General features: G+C 42.4%; 1 protein-coding gene across 1 annotated transcript in view; it reads left to right on the forward strand.

Moving 5' to 3' along the window:
* The window catches only part of HTR1F (5-hydroxytryptamine receptor 1F), a 119,441-nt gene extending 97,427 nt beyond the window's left edge, over nt 1-22,014 (forward strand). The window contains exons 3-4 of the mRNA XM_063347897.1: nt 8,524-8,618; nt 17,855-22,014. Coding sequence (XP_063203967.1) covers nt 17,893-18,993 — 1,101 coding nt within the window. The 5' untranslated portion in view covers nt 8,524-8,618; nt 17,855-17,892 and the 3' untranslated portion in view covers nt 18,994-22,014. The remainder of the gene's footprint in view (nt 1-8,523; nt 8,619-17,854) is intronic.
* Nucleotides 22,015-24,517: the final 2,503 nt, after the last annotated feature.

A 24,517-nucleotide genomic window follows, 5' to 3' on the forward strand; every position in this document is an offset into this window, starting at 1 on the left:
AATCCAGAAAATTAAGAGCCCCCTGCTACTGATTTCCTAAATGGATGTCTCTTCTCAACAATTATACCGCTGACTTTTGTTAGTGCAATACCGACAATGACGCAACTGAGCTTCCTTCTAAGGCATACTTCTTACCCACACAAAAACTCAAGAAAGCACACTCACAACAGCTGAATAAAAGGTCACAAGTACCTCTCTCTACTCTTACATGTTAGAAAAAGAAGACCTGCCAAGACATCAACTTCTTGTACTTTGAAGACTGGTCAATATCCTCCTTCTGAATATTCTGTAAAAACTATCATGGCAGCAAAAGATTTTTAATTACATTAGGCTAAAAAAAAAATGCATTATTAAGAAACAATCAAACAGTTCTTTCCTTAAAGCCTACTAAAGCTAACAGACCTTAAGCTTTGGTCTGGCAAGTGTGTAGCCAGAAAACATGTATGATACTGTCAGTGGCACAGGGCAAGGAGCCCCAGATGGAGTGCATCTAATTTTCTAGTTGGAAGGAAATCTCTGGAAAAAGGACTGAGAAATAATCACCTTGTGTTCAAAACCCCCGATATGTCTGATGAACAAAATCCCTTTTCGTTGCATTTCGTTATCCCACCAGGAGGGGATGAGAGAAGAGGAAAGAAAGAAAAAGGATCTGCTGCTTCCCTGAATACAGTGTTAACAGCGGTCCCCTAAGGCTACAGCTATTCACCGCAGGTTTGCTTCAGAGACCCAAACTTGTAATAATCACTTGTCTTTACGAGGTTACCTCGAGCAATGTGCAAGCACTTGACCGTGCTAACATCTGTAAATACTGAGCATCGTTGTTTCAGAGCTGCTCTGCAGCATGACTTTCTGGGGATCATTAGTGGCACTCCACACCACAGCATCTGAGCAACCTTTGATGAAATGAAATGGCTCTGATTCAACTAGCCCACAGGCAGACCAAAGGAAAAACAATTGTAAACTGTAACAGATTATTTGAACTAGGTACTTCCTAGCCTAAGTGCATTTTATTCCTTACTTCAGTCCTTCAATGCCAGGACTCTCCACAGAGCTGACAATTTTCAATATATTAATGAAGCAGAAGTACTGGAATGTCCATTTTACGTACAGAGACAGAAGTCAGTCATTCACCCAAGACTTCACAGTACCTTTGCAGTCATGAAGGAACAGAAGGGACACCACCATCCTGCTTGGCACCAGCTGCTGGGCATCCAGGTTGAATGCCAAGGTGGCAAGGAGATGCCCTGGTGCAGAAGAGATAAATGAGTTCAGGGAGGCGTGAAAGTGCCAGCACACTTGTTTGATCCATATTGCCCCAGTCCAGCATCCAACAGGGACCTTCCCAAAACAGTTTTGGCGCAGATACCAACTTCTTCAAACTGAATAATGATCTCTAGCATTTAAACCGACTCATCTATTTCTTGAGCCTGAAGAGACACACTTTGCTACAGTTGTCTAAATTGGGCAAATGCAAACCAGCAATAAGGGCAGCTGAGTTCACCGCGTTGGGCAGGGACAGCTTCTTTTGTCCTGCATTACCCACATGAACACCATCATTCTTGCTGGATGTTGCTGCAGAAGTGCTATCCGCACAAAGAACATACTTCCCTCTTGCCATCCAACTTCAAAACTGCTCACCACAGGAAAAGTAATTATCTGTTAATCATCACAGAAGTCAGAAGCCAACATAAAAGCAGCAGATATATAAAAAACCCCAAAACAGCAGACTGTGTCAGGTACTCATTTATCTAAATTAAAATCTTTATCCATTTCAATGTAATAAGGAGCATAAACCTACTGATCCCATTAAATACAGCTGAAACACATCTTACAGCAATGCTTTTCATCATAACAAAAGGTTAATCTAATGATCCTGTACTATATTCAATGGTTATTAGAAGTAGTCAAATTTTATTCTGGGGATTGGTTTGTTGTGGGTTTGGTTTTGATTCTGGTTTTTTTTTTTGTCAGGGTTGTTTTTGTTTTGCTTCTTTCTTCAGTTTTCTTCTGCGCTTACTTTCCACATTATATCTCATCTCCAACTGAGATATATGAAAAACCTTCATGGCACTTAAAGGTCTGCAGCATTTTTTCCACTGCTAGCTGAAAATAATAGGGAAGCAAGGACTTCAGTAAATTTGAGCATTTTTCCCTCCTACAGCACTATCTCAAATCACATGTTTTCTAAAAGCTCCCATGCTGTTTGTTATAGGGATTTTTAAAATTAAAATTTGGGCTTAGATTAATTGATTAATAAATGGTTATGTCTATGAGGTTTTCTTCCATGCAGTACTTCATATTTTCTAATGAATTGAGAGTATTAACCGTCAATATTGTGGTCAAACCAGGTCATACTGAAGTAATCAAAGTAAAAAAATTACAGGTGCAGTCTTAATAAAATTTTATTTCTAACACAACAGATTCTAAGATTTTAGGAAAAAGTTAGCTGCATGGCCTAAATAATGCAAAGAAATGTCATTATCAGAAACAGAGAGAACAAAGGAACTGGAATAAATTATTTGCAGAAGGAAAATACCATGATTGGTGGCCTGGGTCTAAAGCAATTCATTTGAATTGTCAGAAAGGGTAATAAATGTTGCAGTAGAGGTCAAGCAACAGCAAACTGGGGAACTGCAACTAATGGTTTTTCAACCCCCAAAACCCGTAGGTAAACACCTACAAACAGACAGAGCTTCCAAGTAAAGACAATATAACTGATTTCTCCAGATGCTGGCAACAACATTCATTTTATCTGTTCCAACAGCTTTTCTTAACACAGCAAGTCACTAACCAGACCCTGAGGGCCCAGTTATCCCCCTGCCAAGCAGGGCCTGTACCTTGGAGGTGGTAAGGAACGCGCACCCCTCGCACACCAGCACCTGGGCACAGACAGCAGCAGGAGTAGCGGGTGCTGGAGCTTGCTGTGCTCTGACAGCAAGTGCAACAGGGCTCCCACTCTCACAGGGGCTGAAAGTCTTACTGGAGCTCCAAATATCCACCCGCAACCTTCAGGAACTAATGCCACTGCTGAAAGGCAGCTCCCTCCCCATCCCTCGCAGCGCCTGGGTGCAGTGTGACCTGGCCAGGCTGGGGGCCACCAGAACGGTGTGGTGCCCTCCGTCCCCAACCAGCCCTGTCCCGCAGCCCCCAGCAAGGCGAAACAGGCCACGGACAGTGATGGGGTCAGCCACAGACTGGCCACCCCCAGGTACCACACCAGCCGAGGCACAGAAGCAGAGCTTTCCCATGGAAGGGTGCAAGGGCACTTATGGAGGTGAGACCTCCCTAAGGTGAGGATACACACCTGTGGCGTGCCTACAGCCAAAGCACCCCCTGCCACGACCCCTTCCCAACCATCATGTCACAACTCTGGAGTGCCAGGCAGGCAAATATTATTTGTGTGCCCTTTTAGACTGATCAAGTATGTTTTTATGCTGGCTGCCCACTCTAGTTGTATAAATAAGTGAGCATAAAGTCACAATAGCTCCCAGCCACATCAGGCAGGCAGAGGCTCCACTGGCTCCCTTACCCAAGATATCACTGCCTGCTCACAAACTCCCTCTCCTGGTTTGGTTTTTGGTGGTGATTTTTGTTTTATTTTGGGGTTTTGGTGGTTAGTTTTCTGGTTTGGTTTGGTTGGTTTGTTTAAAGTGCATGCTCCAAAGAAACCACAGCTTGAAACAGCAAAGAAACCAGAGCTTGAATCTTCAAGCATTGGAGAGGAAGCCCACGTAACACAGGACCTACATATTTGAGACAGTCCTTACATTCTGCAGTGGATTGATCCCAGGGATCTTTTTTAGGATTTGCTGCACTACATGTTATATCACAAAGGTGCCAAGACGTAGCTGGATGGGCCATATACAATTGGTGTCATCAGCTAGTGATTTGGCTAGTTCTCCTCAGGCTTGCTAGCTTTACTTGATGCTGTTGACACTCAGGTCGACAGATTAGAGCAAGCACCCTCTTTATGTATGTGTATATAACTACCTGTAGATAGATCTGTACCTTTTTAAGAAAGCCTCTAAACCTTGGGACCATGAGGGGGAATGTTTGGTATGTATGACCTAGCTACATCCTAAAGATTGAGAATCAAGAAACAAAGAGGTAAAAGAATCCCAGAATGTAATGTCATGATTTAGTGTCTAAAAATGGGGAAAACTGAAATTAGAAAAAGAAACAAGGGACTATACAGATGTGGATACTTGCCTGAATCTGTTCATTGCTCCTTTCCAGAAGAGTTAACGTTAAAATATTCTTCAGCTTCAAAGAGCAAAGGCTTATTTTGAGCACTAAGGAAACATAGTTTTTGATAATGACTTCTTAAAATAGAAAACATAGAAATGACGGGAAAAAATACAATGCAATATATACATGTGTACCTACATGAGGGCATACAATGTGAGACCCTATACTATATTTCTCATTACTTGTCAACAGTATATTGCTGTCAAAATGTTAAAAGCCTTTTTCCATAAATTTCAGCAGCTTCAAAGGGTAAAACTGAAAAAGCATTTTAGCAGAGAGCTTCAAAGACATGATTTGGTCTTTTCCAATCTCTGGTAGAAAAATAGTTTCTCATGATATACTCCATAGTTAAATCCTCCAACTTCCCAGTGTGAGAGTTGGGCTGTAAGCAACCCAGGGAAAGGAATTCAGCGTTTCCAGCAGCGCTAAGCACAATGCTGCTCCCATACGTAACAAACAAGCCAGATCATACAGAAGCAATGGCTTGCCTTTGATTTTTCCAGGCCTCTTCCAGTCTCTGAAGATCAGTGCTCTAACCATTTGCCTCTGTCCTTTACTCCTGCTTTTTACCATGTTATTATGTGAAAGCACATCTTATAATCTTTATCTCTCTCAGGAACTACAGGGGCCGTAGACAGCCTGCAATTGCTGAGAATCCACTGGAGGTTTTTGAACTCTCCTAAAGCAGTTCAGAGTATTGACATGCCTTCTGCAGATTTGGGCAATTAGATACAGTCAGTTTAATGCTTCGCTTCACTACCAAATTAATATTACATGTTGTCATGTGCAAGTACCGTTGAACACCTTTTTAAAAAAGTTCTTGTGAAATATTTTGAAATATATTGCAAGTACGCACCAAGATTACAAAGAAACGTTCTTATCATACAAAAGACAAATTTCATTTTCTCAGCATACAACTTAAGGAGAAAACAGTTGATAGAATTATTGCTTCTTTATGTTAGTATTATAATCTAAATCAACAAAGGGTTGAACAAAGCTATCTTTTAGAAACGGCATGCTTTTTTCTGACTCAGGAAACAAAGCACTGAAGTGCTGTCTAAAGCATTCCTAGGATAAAATAGTATCTAAACTTCTCTACTAAGCTGAAGGCTTTCATAATCACAAAGTTATGTTTTAAAAGATCTTAGAAAGCCAACATCAATAGATTCTCAAGAGGGAAAAAAAAAAATCAACAACAGTAAAAAAACCACCTTTGAAATTTTGTTTGGAAATAGTTTTTAGGCTTATCATTTAAGATTCTTTAGCTGCTTTATCAATGAGAAGTTTGGGGGACCAACGGAAGCTGGATGATCTTGTTAGACAATTGCTGTCTGTACTGAACTCCTGGCACAACAATAAGTTTGTTTTTCATAATTAATTCTGAATCATCTGCTTAAGTTTTAAGAAGCTGTTCACAGTCATCTGTGCTGTATGTCAAGTGTCACAACTACATCGGAATTACGCAAAGGAAAAAAGTTGTGTGTGACAGTCTGTTATTTTCCTAATCAGAAACAAAAATGAGTTCATAAAGTCTTAGAGAGCTTAATACCTTATTTAGTAATCACAGGGTCTGCAACAGGAGACTTGACGGATTCAGGAAGCTTCTTAAGGAAGATAAATCCTTGTTTCTGTGTTTGGACATATTTTAACTGTCCTGCTGCTACAAGCTTTCTTGAAAGTGGTGTGCTCTTAAAAATATAGCCAAGGCCAAATGTTTCCAGGAATTTTTCAGCAAGCTGTGATGCCAGCTGTCCACAGAGGCACTCGTTCTCTGCCAAAACATGGTGCCGAGATCCCTGTGCTGGCCGCACACAAGTCATTTCCAGACGAGCTGCTGGCCTGGGCTCGCCGGTGGCTGCTCCAGCTCGCCTCCCTCCCAGCCTCACCGCAGCAACCCGCACAGAGCCAAGCAAACATGCCAGCTTCCTCAGAAATCCCAAATGCTGACTTCCACTGCACCGCATGGATGTGCTATTTGGCATCCTCGTTCTTCAAAGAAGTTACAGTATTTGCATACATTCAATGTGATTCAGCAGCAGTGTGGGATATAGACACGTAGAAGTGCTGTGCAGGGTGTACTCCAGCACCCCTCCTCCCCAGGCATTCCACTTCCTCTAATTCTCCCCCAACTTTCCCATCTGAAGCACTTTCCCTTATCTCCACAGCTCTCCTCACCACACACTTGATTTTATGCAGGCTGTCCTGGGCCTTATTTTTCCAAAAGCTGGTACTTTTAAAGGGGATCATGTTGCAATGCAATAATAAACTGAAAGAGAGAAAGGCATGCTCAGAAGCTGCAGACTATTTTGAAACTGTGAAAAGGAGAAAAGATAAAGCCCAATCTGCACTAGAGAATTTTTGCCAGCATAGCTTGATCCCAGATCTCAGACATAGATGGTTTATACAGGCCTGGAACAAATGCTTTTTTGACATTAGCACTTATGCCAATTTAGTGAGCGAACTAAGCTCTTCTGGCTAAGACATTCAGTTGTGTCAATGTCAGGATTTAAATCCCTTAAAAAAAAATAATAAAAAGCCCCACACAATTGGCAAAGCATATGAAAGCAGCAAATGAGGGCTTCCTAGGTATCTGGTACCCCCTCCCTTTGAAAGATACACTCCCTAGACAGAGGTTTCCTGTGGTGCTTATGGAGAATCTGATCAGTTGCCTTACCACATTAATGCTCTGCCTCAGGAGAAAGCACATATAAGAACGGCTCTATGTTTTGTATTACCAGCACTGCGGCCCCCCATGCAGAGTACAGCACAAGTCATGTCCTTTTTAGTACAGACCCAAGTTTGAAGGCACAGAATCTGGATTTTGAAAAGATAACCCCCAACCTAACCGTACACGCTGAATAAATCAATCTTAGCAGAAACATCTGAAAAACATTGCAGCGCCAGTTAGGAAGCACCATTTGCAACTGTACAATTATACCTCTCCGCCCCTTCACTACGTGAGCTCTACCAACAGGAGTCTCTGTTTACCCGTGAAGGAGGCTAATAGCTTGGATCTCTATGGGTTGGCACAGTACCACATGGTGTGGTTGAGTCCACTGTGAGTCAGTCCAACCACAGCTATCTAAGCCAGCCTGACCTGAGGACAGTTTAGTTACTGCTCCTAAAATGAAAACTCCTGGGCCGGTTCCCGGGTTAAGATTTTATCTGACAGCTCCAATACAGGACCCTCCTGTGCAACACTCTCTGTAACTTTCCCAGCCTTCCACCTGCCTGTTTGGAGCTCCACCTGTGCTCTCAAAGTTCACTTTTTCCATGCTAAGCTTTTGCGTAGCAGTTTTGAGAAAGACTGTTCATTACAGACCATACAGACCACCCTCCACAGCTCATGCTCATTGCTTCCTGGGGGTCTGCAGCTTGCCAGTCTTTCAGGCAGCACAGGATCTGTTGTGCCATTCCCCTATGGCATGTTCTTCTCCACGAGATGGTGGAGAGCAGGGTCCAATTCCCTTTGCTACCTAGACAAACTGCAGGAGCCTGCACTTGCCTTTCCACTACCCTTTACAGGGTCTGTGCCTAGAGCTGCCGTTCTTCACTGGTGGAAGTCACCAGGGCAAGGCAGCCTGGCACTCTCTGACAATAAAGCATTGTCTGAAGGAAAAAACAAACATTCCTCCACAACAAAATCCTTTCCCACGGATGCATCACTTTGAGAAAGCTTTCAACAAGTTCTGCCTGTTTTTTCTGGCAGCATGTAGATTACTTCCTCTCTGTTTTTCCCAAGGAGACTGACAAAAAAAAAAAAAAAAAAAAAAAAAAGGGACACCAAACCATTTCAAGGTCTACTTCCGCTAAAAAGTTGATGCCTTAATTTTCCTCCCACTTCCAAACCCACCAACTTTAAGGACTATTTTATTTGTTTTGCTTAAAATACTTCTTGGCCAGGGCTACATATGCATCATTCCAAGGAAACAGCCTGAATTGTCTCAGTCCTGATAAAGAAAATATTAGAGAACTGCTGTTTAGTGCAAACCCAATGCAGATTTTACTGTCTCATAGGGTTATTCCATCACATATGGATAACAAGACCTAGGGAAAGAGCTTCAGTCTATGAGATGATCAGATGAGGACTAGAATGACATGGTGAAAAGAAGCACAGGGAAAGACACTGGGAAGTATGTGGTAAGATAGTCTTTATAAAAAAGCATAAGTCTCCAAAAGCTAGGCAGAGATGAGATGGCAGATTATGTGAATTTTGCCATCTCTCCAAATTGTAAGTGATTAACCACAGACTTGTACTATTCTTATGTCACACAGAACCCCTGCTGCAGAGGAGGAGCACACTGACGCGTCACCTTCACTGTTCTTCCAACAAACTCTTCTGAGATCAGCTCTCCTTCAAAGCTGCCCTGGTGAGCACACAGCAGAAAAATAAATATCCTACTGTTGTCCCAGGTGATAGTTTGAAAATGATGTCTTCTTATACTGTAGATTGAAATAGAGATCTTTTCCAGACACATATTGGAAGATATTGATTTATTTTTGTTACTGTCTGGGAGTAAACAAGATAGTTTCTTACAGTTGAATAAAAGCTTTCACAATTATTATATAATAAAAACCACATTTGACAAAATTCACAAGAAACTAAGACATAAGGTGCCCACGTTATCTTAGAAGTCAGGAGCTATTCCACCAAAATGCCTATTAATGAGAAAACTTTTCTTTTAAGTTGAACTCCTCCTTGTAATAGAGTGTAAAATAGCATAATAGAGTGATAGGTATATCAGTGAAAAAGGTTTGTGACTTACAGTTGTGCACACGTGTGTTTTCAGAGGGCTGGCAAAGAACACATGACCCCAAAGCATAAGGATGAATGGGAAGCAAGAGAAACAAGGCTGCATTATATTACTGTTCAAATGAATTAAAACTACCTCCAACCTCCTTGCTCCAAAACTGCTTTGTGATTCCTACAGGCTTCAAGACCTTAATGTGAATGGTAGTGTTTTGAAACACAAGCAAAAGCATTCTGCATTTTCACTTTGCTGTACAAATCTTGTTGCTAATCATTAAAGCAAGCAACTCCTACAGTGTGAAGCTAGCTGTACAAATTATATAGAGAGATGGGTGAATAGTCATTTTGATACATTGCCAATCCAAAGAAAAACTTGAAACAAAGAAGACAAACAAAAACCTTGCTTTTTCTTCAACAGAACTAAAATAAAATTTTTAAACATCTTTTCTTAATACAGAAAGGAACTTTTCAGGCTCTTAGATGCAAGCTCAAGTAAGGATAGGTGCCAAAGAGCAGGGATAGGAAGTGAGTGGCCCACTCATGATATGGAAAGTCCTAAGTTCAGATCCCGACCACCCATCCAAAGGGGTATGTAATTCCAAGGACAGAGTGCTGACCACATGGTTACATGGCACTTTGGCTGTCTGTATAGAATGCTTGCCATCATGAAGGTACCATTTTGCTCATTGTAGAGCTTACACAAGTGAATGGGGTGCCCAGACACTGCTTCATTTCTCAGAGATATTTATTTACAGAACTCAGAACATCAGCAGCAGAAGAGATGGCAGGACGCAGCTCCCACAAGCACTACGGTCCAGGACCTGGTCCTCTGGGGCTGTTCCACACCATATACAATATAAGAGGCAACTATCCAGGCCACTATCCTGACAGCTCTGGACTAGGGATTCAGAGCAGCCTCAAATAAGAGAGGAAACTGAAACCCCTTATCTAATGAATTATAGAAATAAATCACTGCCATCTCTTCTGGAGAATTATGAATATGGTTCTGAAATTTTCCCTTTCTCTAGCCAAAATGATCAAATTCATAACAGGTTCACATTCCAGTCACTCAACAACTGAAGCTGCATTTGGGAGGCATGCTTACTGTTTTATATAAGCAAGTCTGTCATCCTGCGGACCATGCTGTTCTTGCTGCTCCTCTCCCGCTCCCCCCCCCAGCCCCTGCCGCCCAGAGGGCTGGCTGAGAAGCTGGCTTGCCTCCCTCCCATCCCCCTCAGCTAGATTAAAACAGATGGCAGAGGCACATAAAATAAAGCGCAAACACAGATGAGTGACTAATTTTCCAAAAGGAGACAAAAAACCAAACCCTCAACTTCCAACACTAGAAGCAGCAAGGAATGCATAATTACTTTCTGAACATCATTCTTCCATATACCAAATGCGGCAGTTGCTACAGATATGATGACAATAAGCAGGGGAGGTATCCTCCCGGCAGGCTTGACAAGCAGCATAGGGCTACACTGCAGTCTAACAGATGCAAGTAGAGAACATGGCAACGGCATCAAGGAGTGCATCACAGACTAATCCCACCTATGTAGCAACACTGCTTCACAGACAGGTTTTGCTGAGCTCCCTGCTCATGGTTCACAGAATAGTAGGAGTTGGAAGGGACCTCTGGAGATCATCTAGTCCAACCCCCCCTGCCAGAGCAGGGTCACCTAGAGGAGGCTGCACAGGAACGCGTCCAGGCGGGTTTTGAATGTCTCCAGAGACGGAGACTCCACCACCTCTCTGGGCAGCCTGCTCCAGTGCTCTGCCACCCTCAAAGTAAAGAATTTCCTCCTCATGTTGAGATGGAACTCTTATGTTCAAGTTTGTGCCCGTTACCTCTTGTCCTGTCGCTGGGCACTACTGAAAAGAGTGGTTACCTGCCTGAGTTGAAAGCTAGCTCAAGCGGTACCTCCCCAGGAACTGCAGTGACACCTTTGAAATGCAGGAGGCAAGGAGCTGCTCCCCATGACAAAGGCACAGGAGCCTCTGTACTTGTTTTCAGCTACCTGCCTCTGGCACGTAGGGTTGCCAGGTTTGGGCTTTGAGAGTCTGGTATTTTGCAGACTAGAAAACACAGTGCGCTTGGTAACGCTCATGAAGTAATGAAGCAAGGACCAAAGCCTCCTGGAGGGAGATGTGTCAAAGGAGTCACAGCCAGCACGCTGCAATTTGTATAGCCTCAGTAGGAAACATGAAGGTGAGTTAATTACATCAGGGAGATGAGGACAGAAGCTATTTCAGTGCTTCACTCTACCCCTTTACCAGAGATTACTGCCTTTGTTTTGGTCCTGACAGAGCTGGTGCTTGCATCTCTCTTGCCTGCATCCAGTGGCAGAGGGCAAGTTCACCTTCCCTGGCAGCTTGAGCAAGTCCTTAGACTTCGTATTTCAGCTGCTTCAGTGGAAGCGCTACCTCCCTCCAGTTGATTTTGCTCCAGGAGCAGTAACATGAGAGAGCAGACATATGGGGTGGTAACTTTCAGGGCTAAGCCTGTCAGACTTTGTCATTTTAGCCATTTGGGATTATTTCTGTTGGCTGAAAGAATTTAAAGAGCCATCCAGAAAACTAAAGCAAGCATCATCTTTGTTGTGCCTGACACAAAACATACTGCAGCATATCATTTTGCCAACACAAGGACTCTTAGACTGTAACATGGCTAAGAAAAGCATCGAATGCAGGTTTACTACGCAACTTCTGTGCCTTGCTTTCAAGGCACAGAAATGGACTTTTCTTTGCCATTCTGTAGGAAATCAGAGCACCAGCGCTCAGGCAATAAATGGACTTGTGCATCTCTAAGCTGGAGGCACCTGTTCTCCAGGACTCTCAGATTTGTTTCCTTCATGTGTTAAACTGATATCCAGGGCACGCTGCAAAGCCTACAGATTTACCTGTGCTTCTCTTGAGGGGTGGTTGGGAGGCAGAATTCCATATTATCTTTAGATGATATTAGTTCAATTGATTTATCTGGGATTATCAGTTATTTGTGGTCTGTGTTTTTAGGAATGGGTCTGTTGTGACCTTCTACAAGTGGAAATGATAGCTCCAGTTAATGGAGACTCAAACAGCAAAACCTAAACAGCTTTTGAGATACTCCCCCAGCTTACCAATACATTTCAGTCCAGAATGTGCCCAGTTCCATGGACTGAGACGGTACCACCCAAAACAGGGAAGCCAAAGCATTGCTTCAGCATGCACATACAGATATTTGCTGACAGATTCATAACGCTACCTCCACTTAAGTAGCGGATACAGAGGATTAAAGAAAAAAAGAAAACTAAGAAAGAAAAAAGATGTCTTAAGCATGCAGAAACATGGAGTGGGTATGGAAAGCTGGCAGTCTTGTGATTTCTGCTTCGCACTTCAAACTGCTGATAGACATCTACTTTACACTCCAGGAACGGCAGGTTTGCAGCAGCTGCCTTCAGCTGGCAAGTAACTTCTCTTACAAACCTGCCAGTCACCCCTGCCTTGTCCCAGGGGATGCACTATAGCTTTAGGACCCTTAAAAAGAGTTATTAGGAGAAAAGAACTTAAGGACAGCACACTAAGAATCAAGTGAAAGTGCTCCTCTCCTCTTCCTCATCTGTTGGGATGCTACGGTTTAGGCTCAACAAAGTACATATCCCTTATCAGATCCAAGTACAAGCTCACCGTTCTTAGACAGATTTGTTTAATCCAAAAGAGGATTATTTCCCTCTACTTATATTTAATATGATGGATCATCACTAAGCTAATTGTCATTAGTATATCATAGAGTTGGTATCTAAACACACACAGCCACATTAGGAAGGATTTTTACAAGCTCATAAATACTGGTTTCAAAAGCAATTTTAGCTCCCAAGCAAGGCTGGTACTTCCAACTACTTTACCCTTCTATGGTTATTTCAGTCTTACCTCTAGTAAGCATCTGGTCAGCCTATACAGGACTAAATGAAAAAAAAACAGGATAGCTGAAAACAAGTACAGTCTTCCCTTTCATTGGGGAAAATAAGTTTGTAGGACCCATTTCCACCTGAGCAAGAAAGCTAGACCTTTCTAACTGGCTTACAGATCAGTTTGGCCAATAGAGCAAGGGATCCTGCTGGCAGGTGAAACAGGTCATCATTTCAAAGCCAGCTGAAGCCTGTTTGAGTGAGAGACACAGGAGGATTTACCTGTGCCACTGGCACAACTTTGTATTTACTTAATGCACAAAGGCTATTATGTCTGTAGCATTTTAAATACCCCTAGTTCAATCAGTTGCTCATTTTGCTTTCTGAGTACTGTTACGGCTTTTAAATAAAAGACACATTTTGCTAGGAACCCACATGGAAAAAAGCAAGCAAACACCCCCCTCTCAGTACACTCAGAAAACTTGTATTCAAAAGCAGTACTTAAACTCTAATCAGCAAGTTTTCTCACTGCCTGTGCTTAAAGCAATATAAAACAAACCAGGCCCAAAAATCAAGAGCTGTAAACTTGTAGTTCAGTCTAAACTCAGAACCCCAAAGAGCAGGATCGTGATGCCCTTCCCAAAGGCATTTTCAGCCATGTTACTCCAGCAACCCGTGTTTCATATTATTTTCCAGGTTTACTCAAAGGCAGAGAAGTGCTGTTTTGCAAGCCTGTAAGGACAGACTAATGCTATTGAACAAGATCAATCTTATTACTATTTTGTAAATCTCGGACATAAATGGGTGGGTTTGGGCTTAATAATATAAACATATGCTCCTGCAAAACTGAGAGCACCAACAACATTTCCTTTTCTTTGAGTGCCCACTAGACAAATTCAATGTTTACTTTTGTGATAAGGCTGCACAGACATTTTCCCCCATGCTTGCTAAACAAGATGAGTAGGATGATATATGTGCTTTTACAGAGAAGGAAGTACTTACGTTCTGGTGACCTTAACATGCCATATGTGGGAGGGAAGAAAAAAAGATTTGTAGAAGTGGCTAATTCCTCAAAAAGAATGTTCATGTATCCAAGATAACAGACATGCTATCTTAGGTGAACAGCAGCTTCCTTTGTTTACAGGGCTCTTATTCAACAATCAAAGGCTAATGTTTTAATGGGTCAACTGAAATACCATACTTGTATTTTAATGGCAATTATAGAATAATTTACTGTCTTAAGATCAATAAAGTACAAGACTTCATTTTCACCAATCTTAAATTCAGGACAATATAATGCAATCAAAGCTTCAAGTCTTTCAAAAGTTTTCCAACAGCTGCATGTTGAAAAGGTAATAATAAAAGACAACACTTCCAACTGCAGCAAGAGCAATTCTACGGAATTTTATATATCGATGATAAACTGATAGATTCAGCTTAGTCCTTCAAGAGGGGCACTGAGTTGCCAGTTCCACAAAAGTAGCCTTAAAGACATTTGGACTGTAATAATTGCTTTGAAAACAGTTACCTTTCACTGCTGAACCCATTTTATAACTGTTGAAATACAGATTTCTCTTCATTTCACCTTGGCTGCAAGTTTGTTTTCATTCACCGAAGTAAATTCACTGCTCAGAGAAGAGAGCTCCAAGTCTTCCATGCTTCATTTTGAAGTCTCCTGTCAAGTATGTGGCCACAGGGAGATGGCCACACCACGGGGCAGAGGGACTGTGCCTGCTCCGTGAGGCAAGAGCTGGTAGACTCACAGGGGGACAACAGCAAAGTCCAAGCTGGAAGTACAGCGTGTCATTACACCAGTATGCCCACAGCACCCGGGGGTATCACCTGAGATTAGATCTTCCCTCCACATATAAGAGATAATTCATGCTACTAAAAGAAGGCAATGCAAATATGCAAAGTAGGGTAGCAGGAAAGTACTCCTTTAGCTATTTTACAGAGAACTAACTGAAGCACTTTAATGAATTTGCTCAAAAATTGACAGGGAAAGCCTACAGCAGAGGAGCAGAAGCCAACTCTCCTGCATCCTAATCCAGTGCACTGATTACAGGAACATCCTTCATACTCCTAAAAGTGGTTCGGTTGCTTGCAGAGGACAGAAGCCAGTCATGGCCAATGACTGAATTGAGTTCAACTTAGCAAGAGACAATCCAGAATAAATTCATCCTGGAAGTGATCAAAAGAGAGAGAAGCAGCAATCCTTAAATGCTGCCAGTGTCTCAACTCCACATATTTATAAAACTTTTATAGCTAATGATCACCCAATAACCTTGCGCAAATTCCCACCACAGTTAGCAGAGGACCCCCATCCCACTCGGACAGGAAAGCCACCAAACCTTGTGTGTAACTGGCAGTCCTAAGCAGCACAGCCCACTGAATGGCTCTGTAACCTCAAAAGGAGCCACTACCTTGGAGGGCAGACCTTGTCACCATACTGCTGTCTCCCTTGGATGGAGCCCCGCTCTTTGGTCTGCACACAACAGTCCATGGGGACCACTCTGGACACCTCCTGCCGGGGCTGCAAGGGCAACAGAAGAGGGTCTTAACGCTCCATGTAGGAACCAGAGGGCATCTGCCCAGATCAAAGAGCAGGTTATGTCTCACGAACAGGAGATGCCAGCACAATTATCTAACAGTAGTACACAAAAAACTCAGTGTGGTAGTCTTCATTACTGCTGTATTTCTATGCTAGCAGCCTGAATGAAATGTGGGTGTACCAGCTGATAATCTTAAAACCACACAGAGAAGCATAATCAATGCACATGGCAAGTACGCACATTTCCATCACTTCTTTGCTTTCTTTCCAAGCACTTTCCATGCTTCTTAAAAGAGCCTCCAGATCACTGCAGCACTAAGGAAACCTACTATTCCTACACACCAGTTTTGCTAACCCACCCATACTATTTTCCTTACTCCGTGGCCTCAAACTGAATAATCTTTCAAAAGCTATTAATCAGCTTTCATTATCTCTCAATTGCTTTTTGCTTGCTTGCAATTAAGGACTAACATCCAAAGATTAGAAATTCATAAGGTAATGAACCATAATGAGTAACTGTTCTAAAATATGATCAACTGCTGGATATCAACAGAAGTCTGATTTTTTCCCAATAAACTTTTTTTTTTCCCCATGTATTTATACAAGCTCAAAAATGAAGATTTATTTAGCAGAAGTTGAACATTCGCCAGAAAATACTATATGTGTCTATTTCTTCTCTGGAAGGCAGCTAGCTATAGACAAAAATATCTGCAAACTAGCAATTACTGTGGATTCAGAAGGTTTTAAGGTGACACCGACATGAGGAAAGATCTATTTTCATGTGCATGAAGTGTATTTCAAGTTCAGGGAGAGGGACACAGAGAGAAAGAGAGCACATGCATGCTGTAATTAGCTCATGTACAGGACAAGATTATGCCCAGCATTTGTAAATATCACCACATAAAATACATTTCCTTTCCTTGTTCTTCCACACAATTAAATGTTGGTCAAGCAATGTTAAAAAACATTTTGAGTAGGTCAATAGCATATTAAACACTGCCTAGGTTAGAATATCAAACCAAATTACTGAGCTGGGTCCAAGGTTATCTATGGTATATGAGATTTTTTTTTAAGCCACTCCAGCATAATACCAAAAAGCTTTAATTATGTTAATTTTTTCCTAAGAAAAATTATTAATTTCTTTTACATATTTCCCTACATGTGGCATCCAAAGCAACAGAAATGCACCCCACTCACTACACCCCAAAATTTGTCAGACAAAATCCCACTTAGGTGTTCATCAGGTAGATCTTACACACACAAGAAATTGCAGGTCAAAACTTGTAACAGGACAAAATCTCATCTTCTTACGTGAGTTACAAGCTCTAGTCTAAAAAGCTACAAACACCTAGTTCAGCTGCAGTCCATAGAGTGCTCAGAAACTCTTCTTGATAAGAAAATAGGGTGCACACACCCAGAACATAACCGAAATTTTTTTCATCAGTATTTCCCAGCTTTTTGCTTCCTGCAGAGCCATAAGAGAAGTTATACTGTTTCCGTAGAGAGTCATTAGCAGAACAACTAGCATCCAAGTTTTCTGCAGTTTTCTATGTCAGCAATCACAGAATAGCAAAGCTTGATGAAAAGTAATGATATTCTCAAGACTCTAATCTATTGTAATATTTCATTCCGACAACATGCCAACCATTTGAAGCTTTAAAATATATTCAGCTGTTTCATTTTAGAGCTGTGTAAGAGGAAGCACTAAAATGAAACTTTCAACATGCAACTGTTTCTTCTCCTGTACTGCATTGTACTGCAATGTTTCACGTTTCTGTTTTCTCTTGAAAACTATGTCCCAGTTTATAAAGCCCATGGTTTTCTATACATAAGGAAAGACACACATGCTTATGGGGAAAAAGGAGTTTATACAGAAAAAAGAAGTATTGTGCCTGCTTCCTGTGGATTAAAGTTTTCAACGGTCATTGCATTGCTTAGCGGAGTAGACAGGGCTAGCCTAAAAGCAGTATTAGTACTTCCTTTAGGATGAGACTGTCCACGTTTAACCAGTTTCAAGGCTCCGCTACAATCCAGTCAGAGTAAGCATTTAGCAGGAGGGCTGGCTCAGCAGCCCAGGGGCCACAATGATGCCACTGCCCTGCTTGAGGAACACGCTGGTTTCTCCATGCAGCACCCCACAGGGCAGTGCCATCTCAGGTGCCACAGCACACTCCTCTCCCCTGCCATACAAACATGCCCTTCCAACAGCACGACCAAGGAGAAAGAGGAGGCCCCTGTTCTGGAGGCAGAGCATCCCATGTAGTGCTAGCCAGGAAAATCTCTGTCCGGAATCAGAATCTCTTCTAATGATAAGTCTGAGGTTCTTGTAAGTTTGGGGCCCATAGTCTTCTAAGACGACAAAAATCAAGACTTCCTGGAGACTGACGATGCACTTTCTGAATGTTTTTACTTTTCCAACAGGTAACTGCTACGGGTAAAGATCACCTTTAAAAGGGAACATGGATTTAATAAACTCAACTGAACAGAACAGTACATCAGAAGAACTGTTCAAATGGGTGACATCCAAGATTCTCATTTCCATTACCCTGTCTGTGCTTGCACTAATGACAACAGCCATCAATTCTCTTGTGATGACTGCAATAATTGTGACAAGAAAGCTCCACCACCCTGCCAACTATTTAATCTGCTCTCTTGCAGTGACTGATTTCCTTGTGGCAGTCCTAGTGATGCCTTTCAGCATTGTCTACATTGTAAAGGAGACCTGGATCATGGGGCAAGTGGTGTGTGACATTTGGCTGAGCGTGGACATTACTTGCTGCACATGTTCCATCTTGCATCTCTCTGCCATTGCTTTGGACCGGTACAGAGCAATCACAGACGCTGTGGAATATGCACGGAAAAGGACACCTAAGCATGCTGGCATCATGATTGCAGTGGTATGGATCATATCCATTTTTATCTCCATGCCGCCTTTGTTCTGGCGGCACCAGACAACCAGCAGGGATGACGAATGCATCATCAAACATGACCACATTGTTTTCACCATTTACTCTACATTTGGCGCCTTCTATATCCCGCTGGCCTTGATTCTGATCCTTTATTACAAGATATACAAGGCAGCCAAGACATTTCACAGAAGAAGCGTCAGCCGGATTGTAAGGGAAGAGGTAAATGGACAAGTGCTTTTGGACGCAGGTGAAAGAAGCACCAAATCAGCTTCAATGCCCAGCACAGCGGAGAAGACATCAGATCCCCTGGTAGACTGCGATAAAATCAATATCACCCTACGGAGTCCCAGGTCTGAATCTAAGCACGAGAAGTCCTGGAAAAAACAGAGAATTTCTAGCACAAGAGAGAGAAAGGCAGCAACTACTCTGGGTCTGATCTTGGGGGCATTTGTGATCTGCTGGCTCCCTTTTTTTGTAAAAGAAGTAGTTGTTAATACCTGTGAAAGATGTTACATCTCAGAAGACATGTCTAATTTCCTAGCATGGTTGGGATATATAAATTCCCTTATTAACCCTCTAATCTACACAATCTTTAATGAAGATTTCAAGAAAGCCTTCCAGAAGCTTGTGCGGTGTAGGCAATATCTTTAAGAGCTTTTGTTCATGTAAGGAGAATATACTAATTGTTTTTTTAACCTGTATAAATTTATATAACTGAGGTGACATTTGTTGTATTTAAGGAAAAGCACCAAGACTCTGTATTTACATTACGACTTTTTTGTATCAGTAGTACTGGGAGCATAAATTGCCCAGGTTTTAAGAGATGGATCATATGGGATCAGTTTTGCTCTGGAAAAAAGAGGTAGCATATTGTGGCTCTGATCCAGTTGGGATTTGCACAGCTGCCTAGCTTGAAGCATAAGGTATTACCTTAAATATGAAGGAAATATACACTTGAAGTAGACAAAGAAAGAAATTTTTTTTTTTTTTTTTTTTCAGAAAAAGGCAAATAACTCTCAGTCATCAATGAAATTTTAAGTAAAACAACACACAGGTTTTAAACCCTAATCGCAAATAAGACAGAAAATGCAACTTGGAATTAAGACGTGTTTTTATTAGTTTGGCACAGGCCTGCAGCATAGAGCCAAGCCATTCCCAGCGAAGGGTAGTAGCTTTAAACATATCTAGCATCATCCTATGTTGATTAGCTGCAGCTGCAGCCCTGCCTTCTCCCAGAGATGAAAACTTCCCTGTGTTATGCCCTTGTAGCAGCCCAGCAGCAGGCAAGGCACTTCCATGGGTTACCATTTTCATAGCGAGCCATTGCTTACCCATGACAGATGTGGACATAGCCCCAAGAGAGACAGCCAGACAGTTGGGGCACCCCCAGTGAGCTGGGTACATGTAGTGCCCGGTGCTCTGAGACACCGCTTCAGTAGGGACTAGGGAGAGTTAAGCTCATAAAGAGCAGCTGGTCCTTATGGAGATGTTAGAGGGGATGAGATACTCCTTTCTTCATGTCCTCATTCCTACCTCACACACCTGGCCAGGTATGGCCCCAGGGACTTTCTCAGTACCAAATCCAGCCACACAGTTTGTGTCAGGGCCCCCCGGAGCATTGATGATGGTGTGTGGCTTAGTGAGGTTTGGTTGAGGGTCACCTAATGAAACACTTGGGCTGACAGCTCTGGCTCAGTATGTTCAGCCCTTCACCCCCAGCAGCCTGATGTCCTCCAAGTCCTTTCTCGACTGCCTGAAGCATTAGGGCTGTGCACCCTTTTTCCAGGCATGTGAGAAAGCGGAGACTGACCACAGTGCTGGCAGCGTGGCTCTCTGGAAAAGGCTGTGCAGCAGCTTCTCCAGGAAGGGCAGGGGGGGCGACCCAGTCTGCAGTGCACACCTCGGCAGGGAATTCTGTGGGATGCTCACTGCCTGTCACCTCTAAACCCCTCCTTCCCCCAGAGCATCCATCCCCCAGTTCCATGTCCCCAGTCCCAGCAGAGCTAAAAAGACCTTGTAGGCACTTCAGCCAGCGCTGGCAGCTGGTTCTGTCAAAGATAACCACAATGAACAAATCCCTTTGTGGGCTGCCTTCTAAGGTCTCAAAGATGCCCCCTTGGCCAATCTTGATTTACATGCTCTAGATGCCAAACCACAGCCCTAATGAGTGCAAGAATACCTCTCTCCTCAAAAGCAGCAGTGCAAGTTTGCCAACAGCTAAAGGTACTAACGGAGCAGTGGGCTTTTACCCCTGAGTGCAGATGAGTCGCTAAGAGCCACATCTAAGCCCGGGGATGGGCTGTGCACTTTTCAGGACAAACAGATTCAGGCTGTGTCACTAAGACCCCGGCTTTGAATTCATTGCCAGCCATTCAACGCTGTCTAGGAGGAATCGGGATTTGAGGCTCCTTACAGGAGCAAGCACTATTGTCATCAGCAGCAGCCTCCTGCAAAGGCACTCTGATTTGGCACATGGGCCAGCAGCTTAGGGACATCAAAAAGAAGCTGAGACATGAGATCACTATGCACACCTGTAGTTTGGGAAAGCTATTACCAGTGTTTGCAGTTGTTCTTCCAAGAGACTCTCAGCGGTTTGCATTAGACAAGAAAACCCAGAGAGAAGCCATCACTGTTGTTTCTCTCTCCCCCTCTCACTCCCATGTATTACAAGCGCTGGAATTCCATAATTTTTGTATTTCACTCACTAGCTACCAGCTGACACAACAGCTGTCTGAGGTGTTTCTTGCAAGATGACAAGGTCTGAAATCTGAGATATTTAACTAATTTGTTTCTGTCACTTACGACTTACTGTATTCTGCTTTCACGTCAAGGTCCAAATGAGAAGCTATTCAGAAGTACTAGGAACAGTGCACTTGCTTTAATTTTGCTTGATTTTAACCCAGCCAGGAATCTAATGGAAAGCTCACTTGTCATGCCATGTAGCTCTAGCGCAGCAGTAGCACAGATACATTTTGAAGATACTAGGATGCGACAGAATGGAATTTGGCTCATGCTCAGTGCAAGCTAGCGTACTTTACTACCATTGCAGTCAGAGCACAGCCTCTGCAGCCCCCTGACCTTGACAATGGCTGTATTATGCTGAAAGAAAAAAAAAACTGCTTTAAACATCAGCTGTGCTCTACTGTCTCCAGAAAGAGCCGTGGAATTCAGCTTTGTAAAAGGATTAGCAGAAGGCAGCAAAGAAACCCCCACTGAAACATTTAAGATTGAAGACCTCTGTTTCCCACGTTTCCTGACTACTGAGTCATAACATTGGATTTGTAGGGGCAGGGCTTCCTCCCCTGCTTCTCCCTTTATGACTACTGGAGGGTAGAGTATATTGTTTATCCTCTTACATGTAAGAAGTTTGACAATATTTTGTGAAATCAAATTGGAAAAAAAACCAGGAGATGCTTTCGAGGAGAAAAGATACTTAAAATACTCATATTTAAATAATAATGGATTAAACTCAAAGAATGGAACGATATGTAGATAAACAGAAAATAGCTGTCATTTATGCATTGTTAACAGTATTATACTCTGAATCTAATTAAGCTGCTAAACATTTCTCAAGATGCAGGGTGGTTTCTTTTGTATCATTTTCACTGAGCTGTATCTGCTCACCCTTCAACACCCCAGTGGTGGAAGATGCAACTACAAGAAATCTAAGCAAATGAGCAGGGAGTTATACTATTAAAAGCTCTTGCAGCTTCTGTACTATCATTTCTTGGTGTCTGACTGCAACTCATCACTCGTTCTCTAAGAGAATCCACTGTGCCGAACACTTTATCACACAACCCCACACTGTATCATTTCATCTCTATCATTTATCCATACATGGTGATGCGTTAAGAAAAAATTTGATTTCCTCTTCCAAAATGCATAAAGGTGAAGATTTCTGTGGGATGCTGCTTTCCTCTCCCCATGAGGTACACAGGCATCCACTGGAGCTTGGTACTGGATTCAAGGAGGAAGAAGGAGCAAGATTTTATGCACTGGAGATAAGATTTTTGGCAAGTAGCTCTGTGCCCTGTGAGAGTTCAGTCTCAGCAAATAGAAAAATTTATGTCTGGTTTCCTAATTTACATTAGAAGATTGTGTGTGTGTATTGCAGGGAAAGGGTTTACATCTCCTCTAGGTTTTGCGCAAAGCTTCCTGGATCCCTATCCCTGCTGCAGCTGCCCTCCCTGTTGCTGTTTGCTGCCCACCCATCCGCCCATCAGTTTAGATTTCTTCTCACACCCAGAGAACTGGATTTGGAGCAGCTGACCTGCTCCCACTTCAGCTTTCACAGAGAATAATTCCTGAAGCAGCTGTGAACACTACATCCAGTTCAGGTGGATGGTTTTTGCTAACAGCAAGCGGTTAAATACACCTCATTATCGTGTACTCATTTCTTTGCCTTTCCTCCCTGCCAGATGCTTTATTGGTGTCCTTTCCTCTTGAGGATGGCATAACCCTACAAAGAGCTTGAGGATACAAATATACTTGTGTTTTAGTGATGCAGTCACACTTGTTAACGCATGACTGTACCACCCAGAAACACCCACCTCATCCAAATATGCTTTTGGCAGTCACTGTCTTCAGCTGGTGCCTAATTGTTCTTGGTGCTAGGGAGGTACACGGAAATAACTACGTGCCAAATTATTTTCTCCAGTAGTTACAAACTCAGCATATTTTTTCTAGGCAAGTACACATTACTATCTGGTCTTTGCATTTCAAATTCCCTTGCAGAAGGGAAACAGAAAATCACCACTGCAGCCATTGGAAGGAAGGGGTTTTTTGAACTCCACACACCAAAGAGTAAATGCTGCAAGAAAAGCATGAGGTAACACTTGTAGCACCCCTGTAAGGATTAAGAATAAACCTAACACTGTGTCTCACACAGAAAGAAGAACTGGACGAGCGCGTGGGCAGCTGTTCTCCAATGGAGAGACGGGTCAGCAGTCACCTACTGGTCACAGCAGGCACTCACAAGCACTCCAACAACAGCTGAGCAGTAAATGGTGGCTGCTGGTGGTTCTCGTATTCCTCCTCCAAAAAGTGCTGCTGCATTACAGGGACAGTACTATCACTATCAGAACTGCTAAAAATTACCAGCAAGATGTTGATATCTCCTCCCCTGTAAAATCCTGAAATGAATTAAACAGATATTTTTTTCTCAGGATTTTTCATTTGTCTTCTGGGGAGTCCGGGTCAAATTTCTTATTTTCCTCCTCAACCAGGAAGGCTAAACCTCTAAAAGAAACATAAACATTTCTTTGATCTAGTGTTTCTAGCCATCATTTAGTAATTCAAGAAATGAAAGCCTTGATGATACTGAGCTTGGCTAAGAAGAAAGATTCCAGAGAACAGAACATACAGAAGTCAGCAGCATTGGCATGAACAGTCAAGGTTACCAATTGAATTCAAAACACCCTTCCTCGTGTCAAATGCCTCACTCATAATTGGGTACCAATGATTGAAAGCAACCTCATATCCTCATGAACTTACTAAACTAGGTATTTCCTAAATTCCAGTTGTTGACTTTAAGTGAGTTATTTCTTAAGAACTTTGCAACTCAGGAAAATTTCAGAGGGAAATATTTTTAGGAAAGGAAAAATACTGTGTTTCATTAGCCAAACTACATTAGTACAATTACGTATCAAAAATATTGGTTGAGGCAGAGTGAAATCAAAGAAGATGCTTATTGAATGCTGTTACTTGTTATCCACTAGTAGCTCAAATCTATTGTAACCACTCTTGAGGACATATATTTATTTAAGCTATTGTTTTGAAGGTATTCATCATTACACAGCGGATGGGCAGTACTCACAAAATTAACCTCCTTTTCCACTTAAAGGCAAGATAGTTCCTATACATGCGTGATACTTTCTCTCGCTAAATTAAACCTTTTCCTGTGCTTCCTGTACACTCATTGATTTGAAACTCAGAGCATTATTTTATGGTTTGGGTTTAAAGACGAAAAACATGTTTAATGCCACAAAAAGCACTAATGCTAGAAGAGCGATTAATCTTCTCGCTTTCAGTTTAGATCATGACTGGTAGTAGACATTTAATGCAATAGCTAGCTCTCTGCTGGCATCACTCCAAGACGCAAAAGCTGTGGCTAATTTGTATGACAGCAAGCGTCTGCTAAGCAACTCACTTTTGGCTAAGCCTGGTTTCCCATATT

Source organism: Chroicocephalus ridibundus, chromosome 1 (assembly GCF_963924245.1).
Source record: "Chroicocephalus ridibundus chromosome 1, bChrRid1.1, whole genome shotgun sequence".
Lineage (NCBI taxonomy): Eukaryota > Metazoa > Chordata > Aves > Charadriiformes > Laridae > Chroicocephalus > Chroicocephalus ridibundus.